This window comes from Engystomops pustulosus, chromosome 10 (assembly GCF_040894005.1).
Source record: "Engystomops pustulosus chromosome 10, aEngPut4.maternal, whole genome shotgun sequence".
Taxonomy (NCBI): Eukaryota; Metazoa; Chordata; class Amphibia; order Anura; family Leptodactylidae; genus Engystomops; species Engystomops pustulosus.
Genome location: NC_092420.1, coordinates 65,598,294 through 65,620,796, shown reverse-complemented (window position 1 = coordinate 65,620,796; position 22,503 = coordinate 65,598,294). Strand labels below are relative to the sequence as shown.

Sequence of the window (22,503 nt, the reverse complement as noted above, 5' to 3'; positions counted from 1 at the left end):
ATTACATGTATGCGGAAGCCCAATTTTAATATGGTCATCAAATAAAAAAAAGTTCCTGGATTTTTGGACTTTCCTTTACATACTACTTTGAACCCACAATCAGAGGGAATATCCTTTGCGCTACGGACTGAATAAGGGAAGGATCGCTAAATACTCACAAGTGGGACATTTTCCTTTAGGACGCCATCTATTTGAAGGTTCACACAGAGAACATGGCTGTACTGACTCTACTCGGTGTTGACTTAGTGAGAGGTCTTGGGTGTCATACCCCCTACTGATTCTATATGAATGGCCTATCCTATGGATAGGTCATCAGTACAAGGAAGTTTAGTTAAAGTAAGCAAACCTTAGGATTGGCCATTAAATCAGCTGTTCTAAGTTTGCATATTATCTGCATGATACGGGATAAAAAGCTGATCGATGAGGGCTGCTGGGACACCGAGCTTTCACAGGAATGGACGCCCAAGCACTTGTAGGTGGCATGGCATGTCCAATACACGCCCTGTCACTCCATTCAATATTATGGGAGAATCGCAAATTAGCAAGTACAGCACTTCCTGTGACACTTGGAGACAGTGAATGAGAGCGCTTTTGTCACCAGCATACTATTTTATTAGGGTTGCACCAATACCAGAATTATGAGTGTGATACATTACCCAGAAAAGTATTGCAATACTCGATACCGATACGATACTTTCAAAAATGTATTATCTGAATGTTTAGGGTGCGGTCACATGGTGCGTTTAGAAATGCAATGCAATTGTCTGGGGGCCTGAGCTCTTTGCATTTACATTGAAATACATACGATCAGTAGCAGTCACCAGTGATTTGCCAGGAGAAGCTTTAGTGTTTTATGAAAGTGTAGTATGTATTGTAAAGGTTGTCCTGGTAATAATATAAAACAGTATGCAAAATAGTATCATTTAGGGCTCAAGTAGACGGGCGTTTTCTATCCTTTTTTGTGGTTGGCAAACGGACCCACTGTTTCCTAAGGGTCAGTTCACATGTCCATTCTTTTCATGGACAGTACAGACGTTTACAAAATGCAACAGTTAACATTGTGTTAATGCGTACACTTGTTAACACAAATGTTAACACACATTTTAACATTTGCAATTTGGAGCGCAAGTGTTGACATCTGTTTAATTGGGCAAATCTCTATCCAGCTGGTGCAATGCGTTTTGAAACGCATGTGTTAGATGCAATGTGTGAATGCACCCTTATTCTTCAGATTGCTGTAGATCGGACCCCCATCAATCAGCTTATTATGCCCTATCCTCTGGATAACTTACAAACTTGGTACAGCCCCTTCAATATTTGATAGGCGCATACATACATACATCCATTCCATCTTCTGTGTAACGATTTGCTTAAATGGGACCAAAATGTACAGAATAGTAGAAGTGCAGTGGTGGCGGGCAAAATAATTTATGCATGAAATTTTGTAGTAACGTTCTGGCATTGTCATGTGCCCTGCACCACACTGACCAGAGGAAGGATTAGGATATCTTGTAGATCCTGGAAAATGCTCCAGAGCTGATTCTCCGAGGGTTCAGGGATTCTAGCAAGACTTTCCACTCCTAGATAATGAATCTTCTTGCTTTTGTCTTTTTCAGTAAAGCAGCTGGTGTTCCCCCATAATGTTGCTATGGCAGGCTCCTTGCTGTACTTGCTATGCAGTAGGCGTTCCCCCATAATGTTGCTATGGCAGGCTCCTAGCTGTATTTGCTATGCAGTAGGGGTTCCCCCCATAATGTTGCTATGGCGGGCTCCTAGCTGTATTTGCTATGCAGTAGGGGTTCCCCCCATAATGTTGCTATGGCGGGCTCCTAGCTGTACTTGCTATACAGTAGGGGTTCCCCCCATAATCTTGCTATGGTAGGCTCCTAGCTATACTTGCTATGCAGTAAGGGTTCCCCCTATAATGTTGCTATGGCGGGCTCCTTGCTGTACTTGCTATACAGTAGGGGTTCCCCCCAAAATGTTGCTATGGTAGGCTCCTAGCTGTACTTGCTATGCAGTAAGGGTTCCCCCTATAATGTTGCTATGGCGGGCTCCTTGCTGTACTTGCTATACAGTAGGAGTTCCCCCCATAATGTTGCTATGGCGGGTTCCCAGCTGTACTTGCTATGCAGTAGGGGTTCCCCCCATAATGTTGCTATAGTAGGCTCCTAGCTGTACTTGCTATGCAGTAAGGGTTCCCTCTATAATGTTGCTATGGCGGGCTCCTAGCTGTACTTGCTATGCAGTATGGGTTCCCCCATAATGTTGCTATGGCGGGCTCCTAGCTGTACTTGCTATGCAGTATGGCTCCCCCATAATGTTGCTATGGCGGGTTCCTAGCTGTACTTGCTATGCAGTAGGGGTTCCCCCCATAATGTTGCTATGGTGGGCTCCTAGCTGTACTTGCTATGCAGTAGGGGTTCCCCCATAATGTTGCTATGGTGGGCTCCCAGCTTTACTTGCTATGCAGCAGGGGTTCCCCCATAATGTTGCTATGGCGGGCTCCTAGCTGTACTTGCTATGCAGTAGGGGTTCCCCCATAATGTTGCTATGGTGGGCTCCCAGCTTTACTTGCTATGCAGCAGGGGTTCCCCCATAATGTTGCTATGGCGGGCTCCTAGCTGTACTTGCTATGCAGTAGGGGTTCCCCCATAATGTTGCTATGGTGGGCTCCTAGCTGTACTTGCTATGCAGTAGCGGTTCACCCATAATGTTGCTATGGTGGGCTCTTAGCTGTACTTGCTATGCAGTATGGGTCCCCCATAATGTTGCTATGGTGGGCTCCTAGCTGTACTTGCTATGCAGTAGGGGTTCCCCCATAATGTTGCTATGGTGGGCTCCTAGCTGTACTTGCTATGCAGTAGCGGTCGGTTCACCCATAATGTTGCTATGGTGGGCTCCTAGCTGTACTCGCTATGCAGTAGGGGTCCCCCATAATGTTGCTATGGTGGGCTCCTAGCTGTACTTGCTATGCAGTAGGGCAGTGATGGCGAACCTTTTAACAGCGGAGTGCCCAATAAGACTCCAAAACCCCCTTATTTATCGAGAGGTGCCAACCAAAAATTAAAGCAGTATCTTGCTGCTCCCTGTTCTTCAACAATCATATTGGCCTCCTGAGGACAGTAACACAGTAGAAAGATGGAAAATTTGCATCATTTTAGCTTCTTTCCAGTGTTCCTCTGTAGACCTGTAGGGGCCAACAGGAAGTCCTCCAAAGATTATTCAGCCCTGTCTATTCATTCTCCCTCTTCCTACAGTCCCAAGTAGTGAAGTAATTATCAAAATATGACTGAAAGCAGCATCTTTTAAGTTGCTTGGATCTGCAGGAAGATTCTTCAAGTCCTGTCTGGTGCAATGGCCGGGTGCCCACAGAAAGAGCTCTGAGTGCCACCTCTGGCACCCGTGCCATAGGTTCGCCACCACTGCCCTATAATGTTGCTATGGTGGGCTCCTAGCTGTACTTGCTATGCAGTAGGGGTTCCCCCATAATGTTGCTATGGTGGGCTCCTAGCTGTACTTGCTATGCAGTAGGGGTTCCCCCATAATGTTGCTATGGTGGGCTCCTAGATGTACTCGCTATGCAGTAGGGGTTCCCCCTATAATGTTGCTATGGCGGGCTCCTTGCTGTACTTGCTATGCAGTAAGGGTTCCCCCTATAATGTTGCTATGGCGGGCTCCTTGCTGTACTTGCTATGCAGTAAGGGTTCCCCCATAATGTTGCTATGGCAGGCTCCTAGCTGTACTTGCTATGCAGTAGGGGTTCCCCCTATAATGTTGCTATGGTAGGCTCCTTGCTGTACTTGCTATGCAGTAAGGGTTCCCCCTATAATGTTGCTATGGTGGGCTCCTTGCTGTACTTGCTATGCAGTAGGCGTTCCCCCATAATGTTGCTATGGTGGGCTCCTAGCTGTACTTGCTATGCAGTAGGGGTTCCCCCTATAATGTTGCTATGGCGGGCTCCTTGCTGTACTTGCTATGCAGTAAGGGTTCCCCCTATAATGTTGCTATGGCGGGCTCCTTGCTGTACTTGCTATGCAGTAAGGGTTCCCCCTATAATGTGGCTATGGCGGGCTCCTTGCTGTACTTGCTATGCAGTAGGCGTTCCCCCATAATGTTGCTATGGTGGGCTCCTAGCTGTACTTGCTATGCAGTAGGGGTTCCCCTATAATGTGGCTATGGCGGGCTCCTTGCTGTACTTGCTATGCAGTAAGGGTTCCCCCTATAATGTTGCTATGGCAGGCTCCTTGCTGTACTTGCTATGCAGTAAGGGTTCCCCCTATAATGTGGCTATGGCGGGCTCCTTGCTGTACTTGCTATGCAGTAAGGGTTCCCCCTATAATGTTGCTATGGCAGGCTCCTTGCTGTACTTGCTATGCAGTAGGCGTTCCCCCATAATGTTGCTATGGTAGGCTCCTTGCTGTACTTGCTATGCAGTAAGGGTTCCCCCTATAATGTTGCTATGGTGGGCTCCTTGCTGTACTTGCTATGCAGTAGGCGTTCCCCCATAATGTTGCTATGGTGGGCTCCTAGCTGTACTTGCTATGCAGTAGGGGTTCCCCCTATAATGTTGCTATGGCGGGCTCCTTGCTGTACTTGCTATGCAGTAAGGGTTCCCCCTATAATGTGGCTATGGCGGGCTCCTTGCTGTACTTGCTATGCAGTAAGGGTTCCCCCTATAATGTTGCTATGGCAGGCTCCTTGCTGTACTTGCTATGCAGTAGGCGTTCCCCCATAATGTTGCTATGGTGGGCTCCTTGCTGTACTTGCTATGCAGTAAGGGTTCCCCCTATAATGTTGCTATGGTGGGCTCCTTGCTGTACTTGCTATGCAGTAGGCGTTCCCCCATAATGTTGCTATGGTAGGCTCCTAGCTGTACTTGCTATGCAGTAAGGGTTCCCCCTATAATGTTGCTATGGCGGGCTCCTTGCTGTACTTGCTATGCAGTAAGGGTTCCCCCTATAATGTGGCTATGGCGGGCTCCTTGCTGTACTTGCTATCTGTGGGTCACTCTTGGCTGTAGCAGACAGAAAACGTTTCTAGTTACAGAACCTGCCATACTGGTGCACATGGCTGTGAGCCGACAACCCCCTTTAAGTGACCTAATCGGTTTCTTTTAAAGAATTATAGAATAATTATGTTAATATGCAATTATCACCTAATTTTCCTCAGCAGTAACCTCGGGGTGTAGTGTACAGAAGTGTTATAACAAGTGCTGTTAGTTTGCAAAAATACTGATGTTGGAAATGTTGTAAATAAGGATCGCTGGAGGCGTTCATCTGATCTGTCATTCTGGAGGAGAAAGGAGGAAAGGTCACATTTCTCCTGTAAATTGCATTGTGATTTCAATAATCTGTTTTCAAGTGGAAGCAACGTTTCCCGTCTTTAGCTTCTTTGTTGTGCCTTTTATCGTGTCACTTAGAGGGTTTGTAGGATGTAAGGAGAAGTTCACGTTAGTAAATGATCAAAAAAATGGGAAGGTAGCCATAGACCGGAAGAGACCTCGGCCTTGTCCTCATCACTGGTAACTTGTCTGGCAGGTTTGTTTTGGGGTTTCTGGATTGTTCTATGACCACATATTTGGGGGTATATCATTCTGCATATGGGGGATAAAACAGAGTAGACCCAGCTATATACATCAGGCAAATGTTGGCTCCACCTAAGTGGGAACAGTAGACCGTCTAATTTTTTATTTTATTTTTTTTGTGCGCCCAGCAGTGATCAATACTTGCTACTTAAGGCGACATTCACATGACATTCTTTTGATACTTTCAGTGTGTATGCCAGGAAGGCTTCAAGGATAAGTGCTGAAATTATCCATAGACATGTACTTGCACGTTCTTACTTTTATTTTTTTGCCTCCGTCTGCACAGATAACATTTGAAGTTCTGTATGGAAAAAATGCTACAAGTTCCATCTTTCTATCCTGCGTCCTGCAGTAGAGCTGAGTATATGCTCAGTGCAGGCCATTGGAGGCTATAGGTGACGGATTCAACTGTATTGCATCCATCCCAGCCTCTGCTGAGTGTATACTGTTGGAGGTCCATATATGGACGGCTGCTTCACTGAGGTAAACCTGAAACATGAGCAGAAGCCAATCACTAGCTGCTTCTGATGTTTACTCCTCCCACATTCAGGGGGAAGGGGAGGGACATGACGATATATCCCCCTGTATGTGCATGCTGTCTATAATGTCTAAGGCCACTGTAAGGATACCTCGGGGAAACTGCCAATGTAGCCTTACAACGGAGGGCTAAATGATGTGAATAGGGCAGGACAGAAAGCTAATCCGCTTTGTTGGTGTATGTTGTTTCATAAGCTTTGTATCATATTTGTATTCTACATCCACCGGGATCTCCTGGAGTTTTGCTTCCAGTAGTTTTACCTATCGGATGCTGTGCAGCATCTAAGTGGTTAGAAACCACAGAATATTGTGACTATCGGTGGCTGGAGGCGTAGGGAATTATTACACTGAAATTATTTTTTTTCTTGCATGTTTCTGCAGCATCGGGAGGACAGTAAAAATGGGTGACTTTTTGAAAGCGAGAACAAGAAACAAAAAAAATTGAAAGTGAACTAGGGGTTAACCTGCTGAGGTAGTGGTTTGGTCATAAAGTACAGGGCTTGCCTTAGTATCACTGCTAGGCAATGTGTAGCTTTATCACTACACCAAGGGATAGATGCTTTGTATTGATTACATATCAGGGGATCGCTATATTTGCCCCCTTATGGCTGCTTCTACCTGTGCAGACCATAGGAAGAGAATAGTGACTGTCCGGGTGGCAATCTGCCGGTGACATTGTAGGAAGTTGTGAGATGATGGTGGAGCCATGGCCGGGTACTGCTGACCTTCTATGTATCTCTGTACAGCGGATGTGTAATCTCTCATCTTCATTGATGTGACAAGGTTGATCCGTATTCCTGTAGTCAGTCCCCTGCTGTTCGGGGGGCACCAGGAGAATGGGAGAAGCGTCTGTTCTCTCCTGCAACCTCTCACACTAGAACAGATGGATGGAGCATGTAAGGTTTTACCTCTGAGGTGGTAACAGTGCAGCCACTCATTAACACTGAATTTACCACTTCGTTAGCGACATTGCTTCCTGTTGAGAAACGCTAATCTATCATCTCGTGCATACATTTGTCTACCTCTGCTTCATAATAAGTCCTGACATAGACTTGATCAGCCTCACTTTACAGACGTTGCCGTTATTCTTTGTTTAGTAAGTTCTTTGTGAATTGTCTTTACTCTCTCTATGGCTGGTATTGTGCGTCTCGGTCTGGCTGATATTTTAGCATTATTTTTGGGGGCTCTAAAGCCAACTATAATTTTATTTTTTGTCACTTACAAATCAAGCCTTTGGTAGACTGCTGGGTATTCTGAAATATTCAAGGGGGGATCGCATCCAAGTCTTGAATTCCTTTGTGCCTTTAGCACCTTTAATTGGGGTTAGAATGTAAATATCTGTAATTGTCACATTGTCCTGAGGACGCATAGATTAAAGAAAATCTACCATCAAAATTGAGCATGATAAACCAGGGACACTTACTCATAGATCCAGGCACTGTGACTGTGGTTATCCATGACCTACCTGCTTTTAAAATCAACGTTTAAAATCACCAGAGCCCCTCTGTGCTGCAGCTTCACAGGCTGTTACACTGTTTAGGAGCACATCCCCTCCCACCGTGTTCTGATACTTCCACTGCTGCAGTGAGATTACATCAGGCAGAGAGAAGGGAAAATTCTCGGGCAAGAGGAAGCCACAGCACTAAACTCATGGCATGATTTTCTTGGCTTGTCAGTAACTTTTTTTTTTTAAATGCACGTCTCTGATGTTAGCTCTCATGTTGTGTGGGTTTTTTTTGCTGGCAAACAGATCTGCGGCTCATGTGTCTGCGCAGGGGCAGAACCGGCTGAGTTTTTCCGCTCATGCAGTGGTTTCATACACAGGGCCGTGTACACCAAGGGCCCATACAAATGACTTGTCACAGGTTTATCCAGTATAATCCACACACACAAAAATTATTTTTTGTTTTTAATCTAGGAAATTTTGATACAAGGTTTTTGACACGGTCCCCATATTGATAAGCTAATTGTCATTAGAGCCTTTTTTTCCAGGATTCTTAAAACTGTAACCCTAAGAAGTCCAGAAAAAGAGAAGTTTTGTAACTCCAAATGGGAGAAGCGAGTCTGGATACTGGTTCCTGCTGCTGGGTTGTTTTTGTTTTTATTTGCAACATTAGGATCAAACTTGTTATTTTATCTGTGTTCTAATAGTCTGGAGCTTACATATTGGGGAAGGAAGTGGTCATTTGTTGATTTATGGGTTTTCTGTGACATTGATCAAGATATTGATCATTTGCAAGTCACTGGTATCAGATCAGCAGTAGCCCTGTACCCCACCATCGGCTGTGGCCTCCTCAACGCTTTCCAAGAACTATGTACATTGTGTGGCATTTGCCCTGTTCAGCCCTGTTGACTGCAATGGGACCATGCTGCAAACAGGCCATGTGATTGATGGACGTGACATCATTGGCCTGGCCAATGCATTGAGGGTGGTCTTGTAGTCAGTGCCAGGTACCAGGCCCCTCACAAATCTCATTCATGAATATTTTGGCCTTGGATAATCATTTAGTATATGACTTTTCCTTTATAGAAAGTGCTAGTATTGGTACACAAAGTTATCAGAATGCCTTGAATGTGCTTGAATATTTTGAAAAAATCCATTATTTTAGCTTTGTCTTCTGTTTTTTTTGTTTTTTTTTAGAAATTGTTTAATGGGAAGAATAACAATATGGAGGAGTCCCAGATAAGTGCTGAAAATGCTGACGCAAATGAACGCCTCAAAGAGGACGCCAATCTCAACTCTGCTGAAAATGATTTAGTATCTAAAGTACAAGACAGCCCAACCGCCTCTCAGAAAAGTAGTCCATTGCCTGTGCCTGAAGAGCTATCTAAAGACCGGTCTGACAAAGCCTTAAGCAAAGTCCAGGGTTCTTTCTTAACACACGATGGTGCTGCCACTGTCTCCAGTGATAATTGTAACCTGCCTCAAGGAACTACTAATGGACCAGTTGCCCACTCCTCAAATAAGACTTCCAATCTGAATGCAGACAGTATTTCTGTGGCCACAGACCAACCTGTGGAACCGCAAACCAGTTTGTGTTCATCTTTGAAGGTGGTGTATGATCTTCAGCAACCTGCAAAGAACACTTTACAGATGTCAAGTCAGCAAGTTTTATTCTTGCTACCTGATGTAGCACACGCCAAGAAAGAAACTCATTCCATACTTAAACCTCCTACCTCCTCTTCTGTTGGGTGTGAAACATCTAATGGGAATAGTTTCCGATTGGATAGCACTTTAGTAGGGCCTGCAGACGAATCATGTAATGACGGGAATATGTTACCTGAAAATGAGGTGGGTATTCAGACCCAAGGCGGTTCTGGTGTCGCAGAGGATTCTGTATGCGTAAAAGAAGCTAATTTGAGCACCGAGAGGGACTTGGTAAATCATGACAAAGCAGAAGAGACTGAAAAGAATTGTGTTGTAAAAGTAGAGAAAAAGCGCAAACGAAAAATGGATGGTAGTAAGATAACACGCTGCTATTCTGAAGATGCTTATAATAATGATGTGAATTATATTTCCAAGAAATCAAAGCTATTAAATGTAGATATCGGTGGACAGAGCGATGAAGAGCAAGTGGTAGCTCCGCACAAGTATGAATTATTAAAGATCAAGTCGGAATCTTCCATTGATGAATCGGAAGAGCACCTTCCAAAAGAAGCTATAGAAGCTATCAATCATTACATGTATAGTCCAGTTCTGGACTATTCCGATGAAACCTCACCCACACATGTCGACTCCTTCTTCCCCGGTGATGTGCAAAGTTGTGATTCTCAGTCGCCACCAACATGCACTAGTGATCAAGAGCCATCCTTCTACCCCTGCACCAAGTGCAATGTGAATTTTAGGGAGAAGAAACACCTTCACAGGCATATGATGTATCACTTGGATGGTAATAATCACTTTCGCCACCTTAATGTTCCCAGACCATATGCTTGTAGGGAGTGTGGGCGAACATTTAGAGACCGTAATTCACTTCTTAAACATATGATTATTCACCAGGAACGCCGGCAGAAACTGATGGAGGAGATCCGCGAACTGAAAGAGCTCCAAGACGAAGGCCGAAGTGCCCGGCTACAGTGTCCGCAATGTGTGTTTGGAACCAACTGTCCAAAGACTTTTGTTCAACATGCCAAAACCCACGAGAAAGACAAAAGATACTACTGTTGTGAAGAATGCAACTTTATGGCTGTCACTGAAAACGAATTGGAGTGTCATAGAGGTATTGCTCATGGGGCAGTGGTAAAATGTTCCGTTCTGAATGCAGAGCGCCCCCCGAGGAAATACCAGAAAAAAACCCTGAAAAACTCCTATTACCTTTCATCCAAAAAGCCTGCAACCTACATGTGTAAGATGTGTCCATTTACCACGTACGCCAGGAACATTTTAAAGAAGCACATTGAATATACTCACTCGGCGTCCTCTATGGACCAGTTTAATGGTCCCGTTGTGGTTAAACAAGAACCTTTCTCCGATAATGAGATTGTAGATAGTGACGCTGAGGCGAAAGAGTTTGTGAAACCGCCCCATTCTTTTCCAAAGAATTCTGTCTTAAAGCAGGATATGAAAAGACCATATGGCTCTCTTGGCCAGAGCAACACTTTTACAAGGTTGTACAGAAAACACAAAATACAAAAAGCTAGGAAAAGTGCTGCCCAGTCTATGGCCTGTGGTCCCTCAATGTCTCCAAATAAATCTCTGCTTTTTAGTAGCAATGACCAAAAACATAGGTATTTTCAAATGAAGCAAAAACCAACAAAGATGAGCCATGCCTACAGATACATCCCAAAATGGGACGGCTACAAGAGCTTGAAGAAATCGAGCGACATGTACCCGCTTAATCTGAAAAAGGAAGACGACGATGATGAGGATCCATCCAATTCTTTACACCTGGTCTCTAAATCATCCGGCCTACCAGACGAATGCTTGATCATGGATCCTCATAACCGCCTGCCCGGTAGGCTTGTTGGCTTCAAAGACCGGGTAGCAGTCAAAAGGGTGCGCAAGTCTGATCTGGAAAGGCAAGTCACAGAAGAAGACATGGATAACTACCCCGATTTCCTCCAGAAAATGACCTATGTCGTACTCAAGAAACTTGACTCTTCTGAAAAAAAGGAGGATTATGAATCGTGGGAGAATAGTGACCTGTGTGATTATAGCACAGAGTCGCAGGATGATACTTATAACAGTCCCCCTAAAAAAGCCGTTTACCCCATGTTCAAGGAAAAATCTAAAGATAATCATCACGGCGAAGAAAACATGAATTTTAACGATGAAGATAGCTATTATTTTGAGTATTATGAAGACATGGAGGAGGATGAGTATCTCCATGAAATGTCTGGTGCTGATGATGAGAATACAGACTCCAATGCATTACCAAGAAATAGCTCGATATTTCACTGGAGTGACCTGACTCTTGAAAAGAAGTCCTGTCCATACTGTCCTGCAACGTTTGAGACCGGGGTCGGGTTATCAAATCACGTACGCGGACATTTGCATAGAGCCGGATTAACCTACGAAGCTCGCCACGTGGTGTCTGCAGAGCAGATCGCATCCAGCGATAAAATGCAGCACTTCAAGAGAACAGGGACACCGACCAAGCGTGTGAGAAAGGGTAAGCAATTCAAAGTCTTGTCTCTTTTCCATCATCTTATTTTTGTAAGGTTGTATTACCATGTGCATTACTGATTTCCACACATGTTACACATTAATAATATAAATCATTTACAAGCAGTCAGCATAAGAAGCACTAAAAACTGTGTGTTCCTACAGCAACCTGCAATAATCATGAGAAAAGGGATCCCGTCCCCAGTAATGAATGGAGCAACATGTTGAGCGCGTGTCCTGCCTCTTCATTCACTCTTTGTGGGAGTGCTGGAAGTTGCCCAACATGCTGTCTCTGGGAATCTTTTATAGACCGTGAATAATAATGTTGGAGATACCAGCAGAGTGATCTACTCTATTTCCAGCACTCCCATAGTATTGAATGGAACGGAAGAGCACATGCTCAACCTGTCGCTCCATTAGTTAATGAGAACGGGACCCACCACCCCTTTAAAGACCACCTACAGTAGCTCAAGACTTTTATTCAACCAGGTTTTACCCCACTAAACTTCTAGTCCCTTTCAGGTAGGGGATGAAATGTCCTTTCTAAATTCCCTTTTAAAAAAAAAATCTTGTCCATTTACCTTTTAAAAACTCTTCTTACCTCATTTTCACATAAGAGGAGTCAAGTTTAGTGGTTGCAGAGGGAGTGTCACCTCAGAAGCCTCTGTCTTTGGTTCTACAATACCTAGAAAGATGTCTTTAAGTTGATATGGTTCTGAGAGCTGCAGAACCGGAAACCCATAAGCCTGATGTGATTGTAAAGATGAGCTCCTTTTCTTTAATATGGTTTCTAGGTGCTATAGAACAGAAGACAGGGGCTGTTGAAGTGACACTACCTCTGCAATCACTAAACTTCACTTATCTCATGTGAAAGTGAGAAAAGTCATATTTGGGGAGATTTTTTTTTTTAAATGGGTAAACGGGAGAGATTTTACATAAAATGGGGAATTCTAGAAATGGCAAAACCCTACCTGAGGTTGCTGGTGGTTTAGTGGTTTAATACCTGGTGACAGGTTACCTTTTAAGTTCACATTTCACAGTCTTGCTAGTTACGTGCACAAAGTTATGATATCATGCTATTCCTGTACTACCATCTAAGGCTCCATGCGCACTGTCCCTTCATAGGGAGGTGATCGGCTGCAACAAAAACCCTGTCAGGAATAGGAGTCAGCCATCCCACTCAGACATGCACAAGGCAACTCTGTGGCAGCCGTGAGCTGGCTGACGTTTTTGCGGCTAGCTCACAGCCACCATTGGCTGGCGTGAGCATGGAGCCTTACATGGCCTGCAGTTTAGCATGGTGAAGACTATCAAGAGATTCCTTTGGAAGGGCCTGGCCACTCTGAAGAATCATTCCATAAACTGGTAAGTACTGACGGGAAACGCTTGCTTTCTTATATTTAGTATTTTATATTTTAAATGTTGTATGAGTTGTATGATGTACACACAGAACCACTTGTTATTTTCGGAACAGGTCATTGCCCACCTCTGGGAGAAGCTGCCTAGAGATTGTGAAACGAAAGGTCCCATTCCCAAGAGCTCACAATCTCTAGAAGGGTTATTCAATCAGTTTTTGTTGTTAGAATGTATAAGATCTCTACTTTTAGTAATTCATTATAAACAGTGGATTGAAATCTGCCCTGGTCATGTGATCACACACATGGCATTAAAGAGCAATTGGATGCCCAATGTTTCCTATGCACTTGTGTGTCCATTACATGACCAGGACAGATGGATATCATCGCCTGGAAGGAAGTAATGACTGTTTATGTGAATGACTACTACCTGGAGTGACAAGCTGTTATATTGCTGTCAGTGCTGGTCAGGTCACCTATATGTACCTGGCCAGATAATCCTGCTGACAAGGTGATAGGATAAATCTCAGCCATATGATGTGTAATGTGCAGCTGGTAAAATGGAAAACAGAACTGGGACAAATGAAATAATGCTAATATTTTTTTATGATCTAATTTCCTAGTAACATGTGTTGGTTTGGTTCAGAATTATTGCAATTAATGCTTCTGTTTTTTATGACGTTAGTTGTAGAGAAGTCGGAGAGTCCGTCGGAGCACACTTGTGCCCTCTGTGGAGGCTGGTTCGATACGAAAATTGGACTGTCAAATCATGTTCGAGGTCACCTAAAAAGACTCGGCAAAAATAAATGGGACGCCCACAAGTCGCCCATCTGCGTCCTGAATGAAATGCTGCAAAATGAAGAGAAGTATGAGCAACTCCTCAAGGTCCTTAATAACAGGCGCACTGTCCACAGGCCTTACTCCAGTCACAAAACTTCCAGTAATGACTATACAAAGTCCCATGCTGTACATCACGAAGCACACCGTAATGGCCTAAAAACTGATAGTGTGTCTGGGCACATGGAGGAAGGGCTTCACCTAAGCGAAGGCGATGAAGCCGGGGGACACGCTGAGAAGGATAAACCTCTTTCCTTAATCGAACTACTTAAATTGAAAAAATCAGGTGAAGAGAGAAACATGGAGTCTTCTCAAAAAGTTAATCAAACCGCCAGAAAGAGGTTCATCCAAAAATGCCTTCACCCGCATAATGAAGACTGTTCCTTGATGTGCCATTCTCACAGAGGCATGGACTTCGCTTTACAGTCAGGTAAGACTTGAGCTCCTGGGCTCTCACACTGATAGCTCTGTCTTCATGATAAGACCCAGCATGGTCCTGTTTACACAGGTCATAACTAATGCATCCCAGTAACATATTATAAGATGTATAACACTGGCCATCAGGTGATTATCCATAGTAGAGTCTGGAGTTTATTACCAGGACTCCCCTTGTGATTGGTAGAACAAGCCCTTGCAGCTTTCCTGTACTGCAGAGCTGATCACGCATGCATCATAGAAATGTATGGGGTACATGGCAAAACATGTCCTGCTCCCCATTCATTCTATGGGGTTTCATGTGCGTTCATCATGAAAGGAAGTTCTCTGCAGCACAGGAGAGCTAATGGGGTATGGTGATTCTTCATTTGGCCAATTGTGAAGGGTTCTGGCAGTGGGACCCCTTGCAATTAGACAGGGGAGCCATTTCATGTGCAGTGCCCTGGGATCTCTGTTCTGCAGTCATTCCCTCTGATATCTGTGCTGGTGCTAGGAGCCATCATATCCCTACCTGCACATGAACATGCAAACAGTGGATCTGTCATTTGTGGCCCACGTGTCATCTCGTGTAAGGTCAGTTCCGTTGTCCATGACTGTATAAAATACTGTCTGAACCACAAGGGGGGGGGGGATCTGCTCTGAGTTTAGTGTCTCAGACAGTCGTCGGCTGTCTCACATATGGGGCCGAGGGTAGGAGCCCATACAAAAAAATGTTTCCTGTGCGCTTCCCATTGAAAAAACTGGTAGCACACTGAGAAAAACAACCTACATGTGCAGGGAGTCTAAAGTAGTGTGTGTAGGGGGATTTTTCAGGGAAGCTTACTCTTCAATCTTGTGTAAATTCTCCATTTCAAGTTCAAAAATCCCTAAAGACATAGAAGTGGCACAATCTCTATTTTATTGTTTCCTTGAGCAACAATTTCCACATGAAAAATTGGGGGTGTCGGCAAATGATATGCCCGCCGCTGCATTTTCGCAGCGCGATACATCAAAAGGCTTCCTCTGCAGGTTTTCTACAACAAAATTGGTGTGTAAAATCTGCACATAATCTGCAATGTGTGTAGATACCCCAAGAGGGTACAAAGCTCCTGGCAGTGGCTTTACCCCACCAAGAACATAAGGTAAGGATGAATTTCTGGTGCCTTCCCTCACATCTGCTGTTGGGGAGAGCCCTGAAGCCACCATACACCTTAGATGGTCATCCAGACCAGCTGACACCCCGGGTTTGGTGACCTATACCTTGTGTGTATGAGCAGATTTGGAGAAGGTAGTTGTGTGTAGCCACAGTTGTGCTTAGATATCTGTATCCGTGTGATTTATACAGTCAGCGGGTGCAGCTCGTCATCTTATGTCAATTTCATAGTTTACGGTTTTTGCTGCTTGTAGAAGAAAACATTGGTAGTTTGTTGATCATTTGCTTAACACAAAGAAACTTCAAATCATTAACTTTCATTATTGGTTGCGCACCCTGAGTAATGAACATAAAAGGCTCTGAATAAAATGTTTTGTCTAACAGCTGTTTGGTGGCGTGTTATACCACCTTTTCTCCCAGTCTTCATCAGCAACCTAATTTAGTACTGCGCCTTTTTACAGTCTTGTGGGTAAAACACTTTAATTACCACTTTGTCAACCAGACTTTTAATTCTGTTCCTGAACATTGAGACGCCTGCGTGTAGTATTTACTGGCAGGATCGCATTACGTAAAATATGCGAATATGAATGGCTTATGTAGTCGCACCTTCACTGGCTTTAAGCTCCTGTGAAGCCTGTGCTTGTGAATCACTTCTTTTGTAATTGATTTTCTTTTGGGGACAGATCTGGAGATTTGACGTGTCCTTTTTTTCCCCCTCTCTATGTTAGGTATGTCCGCGAAGCACAAGACTTGTGTGAATTGCAATACAACGTTTTCAAGTGCTGTTAGCCTGTCTAACCATATGAGAGCTTACTCGAGGAAGAAGAGCGCCGGACTATTGACTGGGACAGGTATGTCTTATTTTTTTGAGCATCTTATGCGAGCACCATTTTGGTGTGGCCATAAAAATGGCCTGTTTTCATAATGTACCAATTCAGTTTTGCCCTCTTCAGGCATATTTGGGTATAATTAGTTAATAGAGAATCGCATCACATGAAGGGCCATGTACTTGCTTCTCTGAGCACTGGGAACTAAGGCCTCTCCGGGCCCTCGTAGTGTCTGCAGTATCGCCTCCTTGCGTGTCCTCATGGTCTCCGGCTTCAGCGACAATTTGCACATACCCTCTGCAGGGGAGCAGGAGCTACTACACCGCTCCAAAGAAGTTGTCTGCGCTACTAGAGCCAGTTTAGGGGGGCAATGAGGACATGTAATGTGGCAGCGCTGCAGAGGCTACTGTGGCGTGGAGTAGCCTTAGCTTCTAGTGCTCGGAGAAGCAAGTACATGCTTCAGTAGCTTCTCATGGTCATTTTCATAACACGAAGATAAAATTTTTTAATAAAATTTGCTATTTACATGGACTAGCCAAACACCGTTTCGAGATCAGGTTGACGGGAGGAATCTACCATCGGATCTACTTCAATATGTAGGTTCCTGATGGTAGGTTTCCTTTAAAGGGCTTCCGTGCCCCTAAGGCACAGAGCGAAGGGACTGCGGCGGCGTCGGAGGAGGTAAGTGGATGTTTATTATGTTTTAAATAACCTGCCCCAGCCTGGCCCTCACTAGTTTTTAAAACCCGGATAACCCCTTTAAACCCTCATGCACATGAATGTTTGATTCAATGACTAGGACATGCCCCCATGTAGTTCTTTATTCTCATAATAAAGGTGCTTTGCATAGCCCTGTGTATGAACTGACTGCCAGAGTCACAAAACTCAGACCAAGATTACGGTCAATATCCCTTGTTGGACTTTATGTTGATGGCACGTGGCTGCAAACAAGGGTCTGCAGGGTCAGTTGTTATCTTAGATATCTAGATCTTAGATATTTTGCCTAAAGACTCAGCTTATTTGGTAATTAACAATGGTGCCAAGATGCATTTCGACCCTGTGAAGAACTGATGTGACTTCACTGCCCTGCAACAAGAAGTGGTAGCGAATAATTTTTGGGGGGTTTAGAAATGTGGGTTTACAGGTGTTAGTTTTATCTTTTATAAATAATTTCTGATCAAGTACAGTAATGTGGTTATCGGGGAAAAAAAATCTATACAGGCAGTCTCCGACTTAAAGGATATTTGCAGAGAGACCGTAACATCCCTGTTGGTCAAAGCAGGGCCGGAGGAGTTAAAGCATTTAATCCCAGCGGCACGGAGAGGCGCTCAGCAGAGCACCTCAGACTAATTTGAATACCAGATAAAAGTATTTTTCTGAAAAATGCCCCCCTTCCAGCAAATACTAAATGCAGATACAAGCGCAGCATGACAGGACGGCTGTGAGTACTATCCTCTATCATCAGTGATTCTGATGGTAGATGTCCTTTTAGAACATCCGATTTACAGGTGCTACACATGGCCCTTCTCTGCCCACTGTGACCTTTGTTGATGCTCTCTGGATGCTGGTGATTTACTGAACTTTAGCCCCAGGTTGCAATGATCAACGTACTACTTGTCGAAGGTTCCTTAAATGACATTTTATAGTTAGTTCTTGTTCCCACGAGATCCCAAAGGTATCAAAATCTTTTTGTCGCGAAAAAAAAAAAAACTTTGTTTCGAGTTACTTGCAAAATATACTTGTTCTGACTTGCATACAAATTCAACTTAAGAACAAACCTATAGAACTGATTTTGGAAGTAACCGGTAGACTGCCTGCATGTATTTTTTCTGTAGAGTAACTTGTGTAATACGATTTATGTATATGATTCCCTAATGGATGCAACCAAAAAAAACAGGCCATGTTACCCACCATGTACCACATGATCAGGTTCAGTAACCTAATAAATATAAAATGTATGATCTGTGGATCTCTTATCCCTTGTAGTATTAGATTGCAAGCAAAAGAAGTCAAGATCAAGATCTGGGAGTAAGAAGAAAATCTTGCCATTGCCGCACAGTGCTGAGGAAGTTTATATTTTGAGATGCAGGTAAGTTCTGGGGGTTTTATTTTAGGTATGTGAGTCCAGGCAAGCAAAGCGAAATATTTCATTGTTCTAATATTACTAAAATTACAGCATCATTTACATGTAAAAAATACATTTACTGCTTGTGTTCACTTTTATATGTCTTTAATGTTTGTTTTAATTTACATTCTGTTTGATCCTCTATTTAAAGATCTGCTAGAATCATGTTTGGTTCCCGGTAGTAACATGTATTCATGGGTCATCTACCCATCTCTCTCTAGCCACCAATAGTCAGGCCAAGACCCAGATTCCCTGTGATTTGGACATTGATGTAATAATTTTCAACCTCAATATTTTGATTTACAATTGAATTTATATTACTTCCCTTCCGAATAGGTTTTGCGGGCTCGTCTTTCGAGGGCCTTTGTCTGTACAAGAAGATTGGATCAAGCACTTGCAGCGTCACATAGTCAATGCAAATCTTCCACGGACAGGAGCAGGCATGGTAGAAGTGGAACCTTTATTAAAGAAGACCCCCTCTATCAGCGAAACTAACTTCTCTTTAATAATGACTGAGGCGGCCTCATAAAAGCAGATGCCCTGCGCCAGAACATGGTCACCTGGATGTACATTGGACTATTTTCACTTTGTGTTTCTTAAAAAAAAAAACAAAAAAATTTTTTTTTCCTCTCCTTTTTAAAAGACCACATTGCTATAACTGCTTATAGTACAAAGGACGAATAAATCCTGATGTGCCGCAACGTTCCCGACAGCTCTCGCAGGCGTCTCCATCTTTTGCTTCTCGTACGGAGCACGGCGTCACCTTTTACACACATGCCTTTTTTTTTTTTTAATTTTCCACTTGTAAAATGAGATTAGAAAACACAAGTTCACAGTCACGAATCCATTGATATGAGAAATATATTTATACGGTGCATTTTCTACAAGATCCAGGACAATTCCTGAAATGTTGCTTTATTTAGGGCATTAAGTATTCCCAGAATCTGCAGAGTTGTGAAGACTGTTCTATTGGAGCCCGGGCCATCAGGACCTTTTCTGTACAGATGATGTATGTGTTTTTTTTTTTTGTCCTGTTTTTATTACACAATGCTTTTGTACTAAAAAAAAAAAAAAAAAGTGGAGGTTGGATTGTTTAACTGATATTTCTGAACAGTGTAAATAGTACTGGAAATTATTTGTTGTAAGGAAAAAAAAATCTCTTTATTTCAGTTGCGTTTCTCACTAACTGGTGCATCCATGCTACCTCCTACTTTGTCAACAAAGATGTATTTACCCGATGACATTTCTTATAATGTAGAATCTCAGTATATTAATTTTTTTTTTTTTTTTTAGTGATAAGTCACCTATTCATTTCTGTTTTTAACCGTTTTCTTAAGTCCTTTCTTAAAAGCCGTTTATGTATAAGTAGCTTTCACACCACACACGTTTTTATTTTTTATTTTTTTTTCTTTGATTTTCAGTTTTTAGCTCCACACTCGAGCATTTTTAGCAAACGTTTTAATATTTCAACATATGAGAATGTTTACAATTGCAATTTTAGAACTCGTTTTGGATGTGATTGTGTATGAAACTGTGTAACACTATGCTCGTGCTAAGGGCCTACTTACAGAAATATTGAAATAAATGTGTTGTGAGGATGGAATTTTGTCATTTAAATTCCTTTATACATAAAAAGTAGGTCACTTAGATGAGGCACTTTTATTAAAAGTTTAAGAATTATTTTACTCTTTCTTATATTATTCCTTAAAGTAGTATTCTCATCTGGGCATTTAATTTAATTAATCACCCTACTTACATACGACCCCTATTTACAAACGGCCCTCTGGATGTTGGTAATTACTGTACTTTATCCCTAGGCTACAATGATCAACTGTAACCCTCTTAAAAGGTGTCTGCAATTAAGATTGATTGTTAATCCTGGTTCTTATGACAACCCAACATTTTTAAAATCCAATTGTCTCAGAGACCAAAAAAGTTTTGGCTGGGGTTACAATTAAAAAACCTTATAACTTATACAAATTCAACTTAAAAGGGTTTTCCCATGAACAAAAGTTAGGCCCTATGCACGGGATAGGGCCTAACCTACTGCTCTGTGATGAGACCCCCACAGATCACGAAAACGAGGGGTCTGATGGGGTCCCACGTACATCTGACTGACCCCTTGTTGCTCCATCAGACTAATGAAGCAGACGGCCGCACATGACCATTTTGTTCCATTAGTCTCTATGGAGCTGATGGAAATTTCCTGATTGCCGTCAGCTCCATAGAGATTAATGAATGCGTGGCCTTCTCCTCCATTAGTCTGATGGAGCTGAGGGGTCTGACTGAGGTACGTTTCCCCTCGTTTACATGATCTGTGGGGGTCTACCTACAGAACCTATCGTGTACGTACCGCGGGGATTGCCTGTACATATATTTCTTCACTTGGATATTATTTTAAAAAATTTACGCGGGTGAAGTTAATTTTCCACAAATTTAGCCATGTTGTCCCTTAGGAATGAGACAGCTGTCCTTAGATATGATCACCCCCTGGCAGTGTAGGTCACACATGCACTTTTGAGTCCTGACTGACCACCTTTATTTCAACCTTCATTTCCTTAGGACAGCTAATGGGACATGCAGTAACTCTTGGCTATTTCTTATGTAAAACAATTTTATTGCAGCATTGGTTGTATCCAAGGACATCTAATTTCTAAGGGACACCATGGTTACATTAATGAGAAATTATCTTCACACAGGTACATCTTTTTAATAACATCCAATTGAAGAAATGTATCTATATGTAGCAGCTGAATTCAATGAAATGTCAATGTCCAGATGAGAATACCCCTTTAATGACCTAAAATATTATACAGCTCTGAAAGTCACAGCCATATATTTACCTTGAATTCAAAAAATTCAGAAATTCTCAGAGGAACTTAACCTTTTGAAACTACTTTTGTAAATTTCAGAAATGAATAGAGCAGATGATAACTGTAGACTTGTTATATACTTAATTCAAGTAAAGAAGCTTCTCTGTGTTATGCTTTTTCTCCTGTAGTGAGCAGTGTTTTTAAAGTTCCATATAGAGCGGGGACATGAGCCAAGGATGCTACTGGGTAAACTTTCTATAATGAGAGTGTATTTCCCTTGATGATTAAGACTTTAGACTATCTATCGACTGTAAAGGGTTAAGTCAAGGTCCTTTCTCTGTCGTCAGTTGTCAGGACTGAGTTACACATGCTGCTTAAATAAAGAGGAGAGGCAGAGTAAAAAAAGACACTGGAAAATATTTATTTAGCAAAGAATTCTTTCAGTTCTGCAGATCACGGATGACAATAGAAGTCTGCGTCCGCAAAAAAAAGTGCATTCAAATATTTTTATTTTTTTTTTTACTCCTGATTTGGGAGAACCAGGTGTTATGCTTTCTTACTAATTGTAATCTGTCAGGTTTTTTTGCTTTCTAACGAATTTTAAACCATAAGGTGTCTTTTTTTTTTTTTATTTTTTAAGGAGCAACAAATCCCATTCCAGAAATGAAAAAAATGGAAAGAGAACAGATCTGTTAAGACACACCTGTTTGAATAGGCTCTTGGGCTGGCCACACACAAGTGTATGTGTGATCTCTGGAAATGGAGCCGTTTGTTGGTCCGAACCCACGGACTGAACACATTTCACAGTACAGGAGTCCTTGCATCATGGAGAAATATGATGCAGAGACTCCTTCTGCTGCCTAAACCGCATTACAGACGACGTAACAGTTCTTACAGTACCAGAGCTGAAGTCTGGCAGACAGACATAGAGTTCTTGCATCATATTTCTCCTGTCTGCTACAATGTGTTCAGTACAACAGACTTACAGACAACCCCTAGACCTCTAGATGTTGGTAATTTACTGTACTTTAGCCCTAGGCTACAATAAAAAGCTGTAACCATTACCAAATGTGTCTGCAATTAAGCTTTATTGTTAATCCTGGTTCTTATCTCAATCCCAAATTTTTTAATCCAATTGTCACAGAGACCCAATAATTTGGCCCGAGTTACAATTATAAAATATACAGTTCTCACTTGCATACAAATTCAACATTCAGAATCTATTCTGTATGTAACCCGGAACTACCTGT

General features: G+C 42.7%; 1 protein-coding gene across 2 annotated transcripts in view; it reads left to right on the top strand.

The window, feature by feature from the left end:
* The window catches only part of ZNF644 (zinc finger protein 644), a 51,401-nt gene extending 29,133 nt beyond the window's left edge, over positions 1 to 22,268 (top strand). For both annotated transcript variants that reach the window (XM_072128900.1, XM_072128901.1), the window contains exons 3-7: positions 8,766 to 11,736; positions 13,770 to 14,351; positions 16,217 to 16,339; positions 18,302 to 18,404; positions 18,777 to 22,268. In XM_072128900.1, coding sequence (XP_071985001.1) covers positions 8,793 to 11,736; positions 13,770 to 14,351; positions 16,217 to 16,339; positions 18,302 to 18,404; positions 18,777 to 18,969 — 3,945 coding nt within the window. In that variant the 5' untranslated portion in view covers positions 8,766 to 8,792 and the 3' untranslated portion in view covers positions 18,970 to 22,268. The remainder of the gene's footprint in view (positions 1 to 8,765; positions 11,737 to 13,769; positions 14,352 to 16,216; positions 16,340 to 18,301; positions 18,405 to 18,776) is intronic.
* The last annotated feature ends 235 nt before the right edge of the window (positions 22,269 to 22,503 follow it).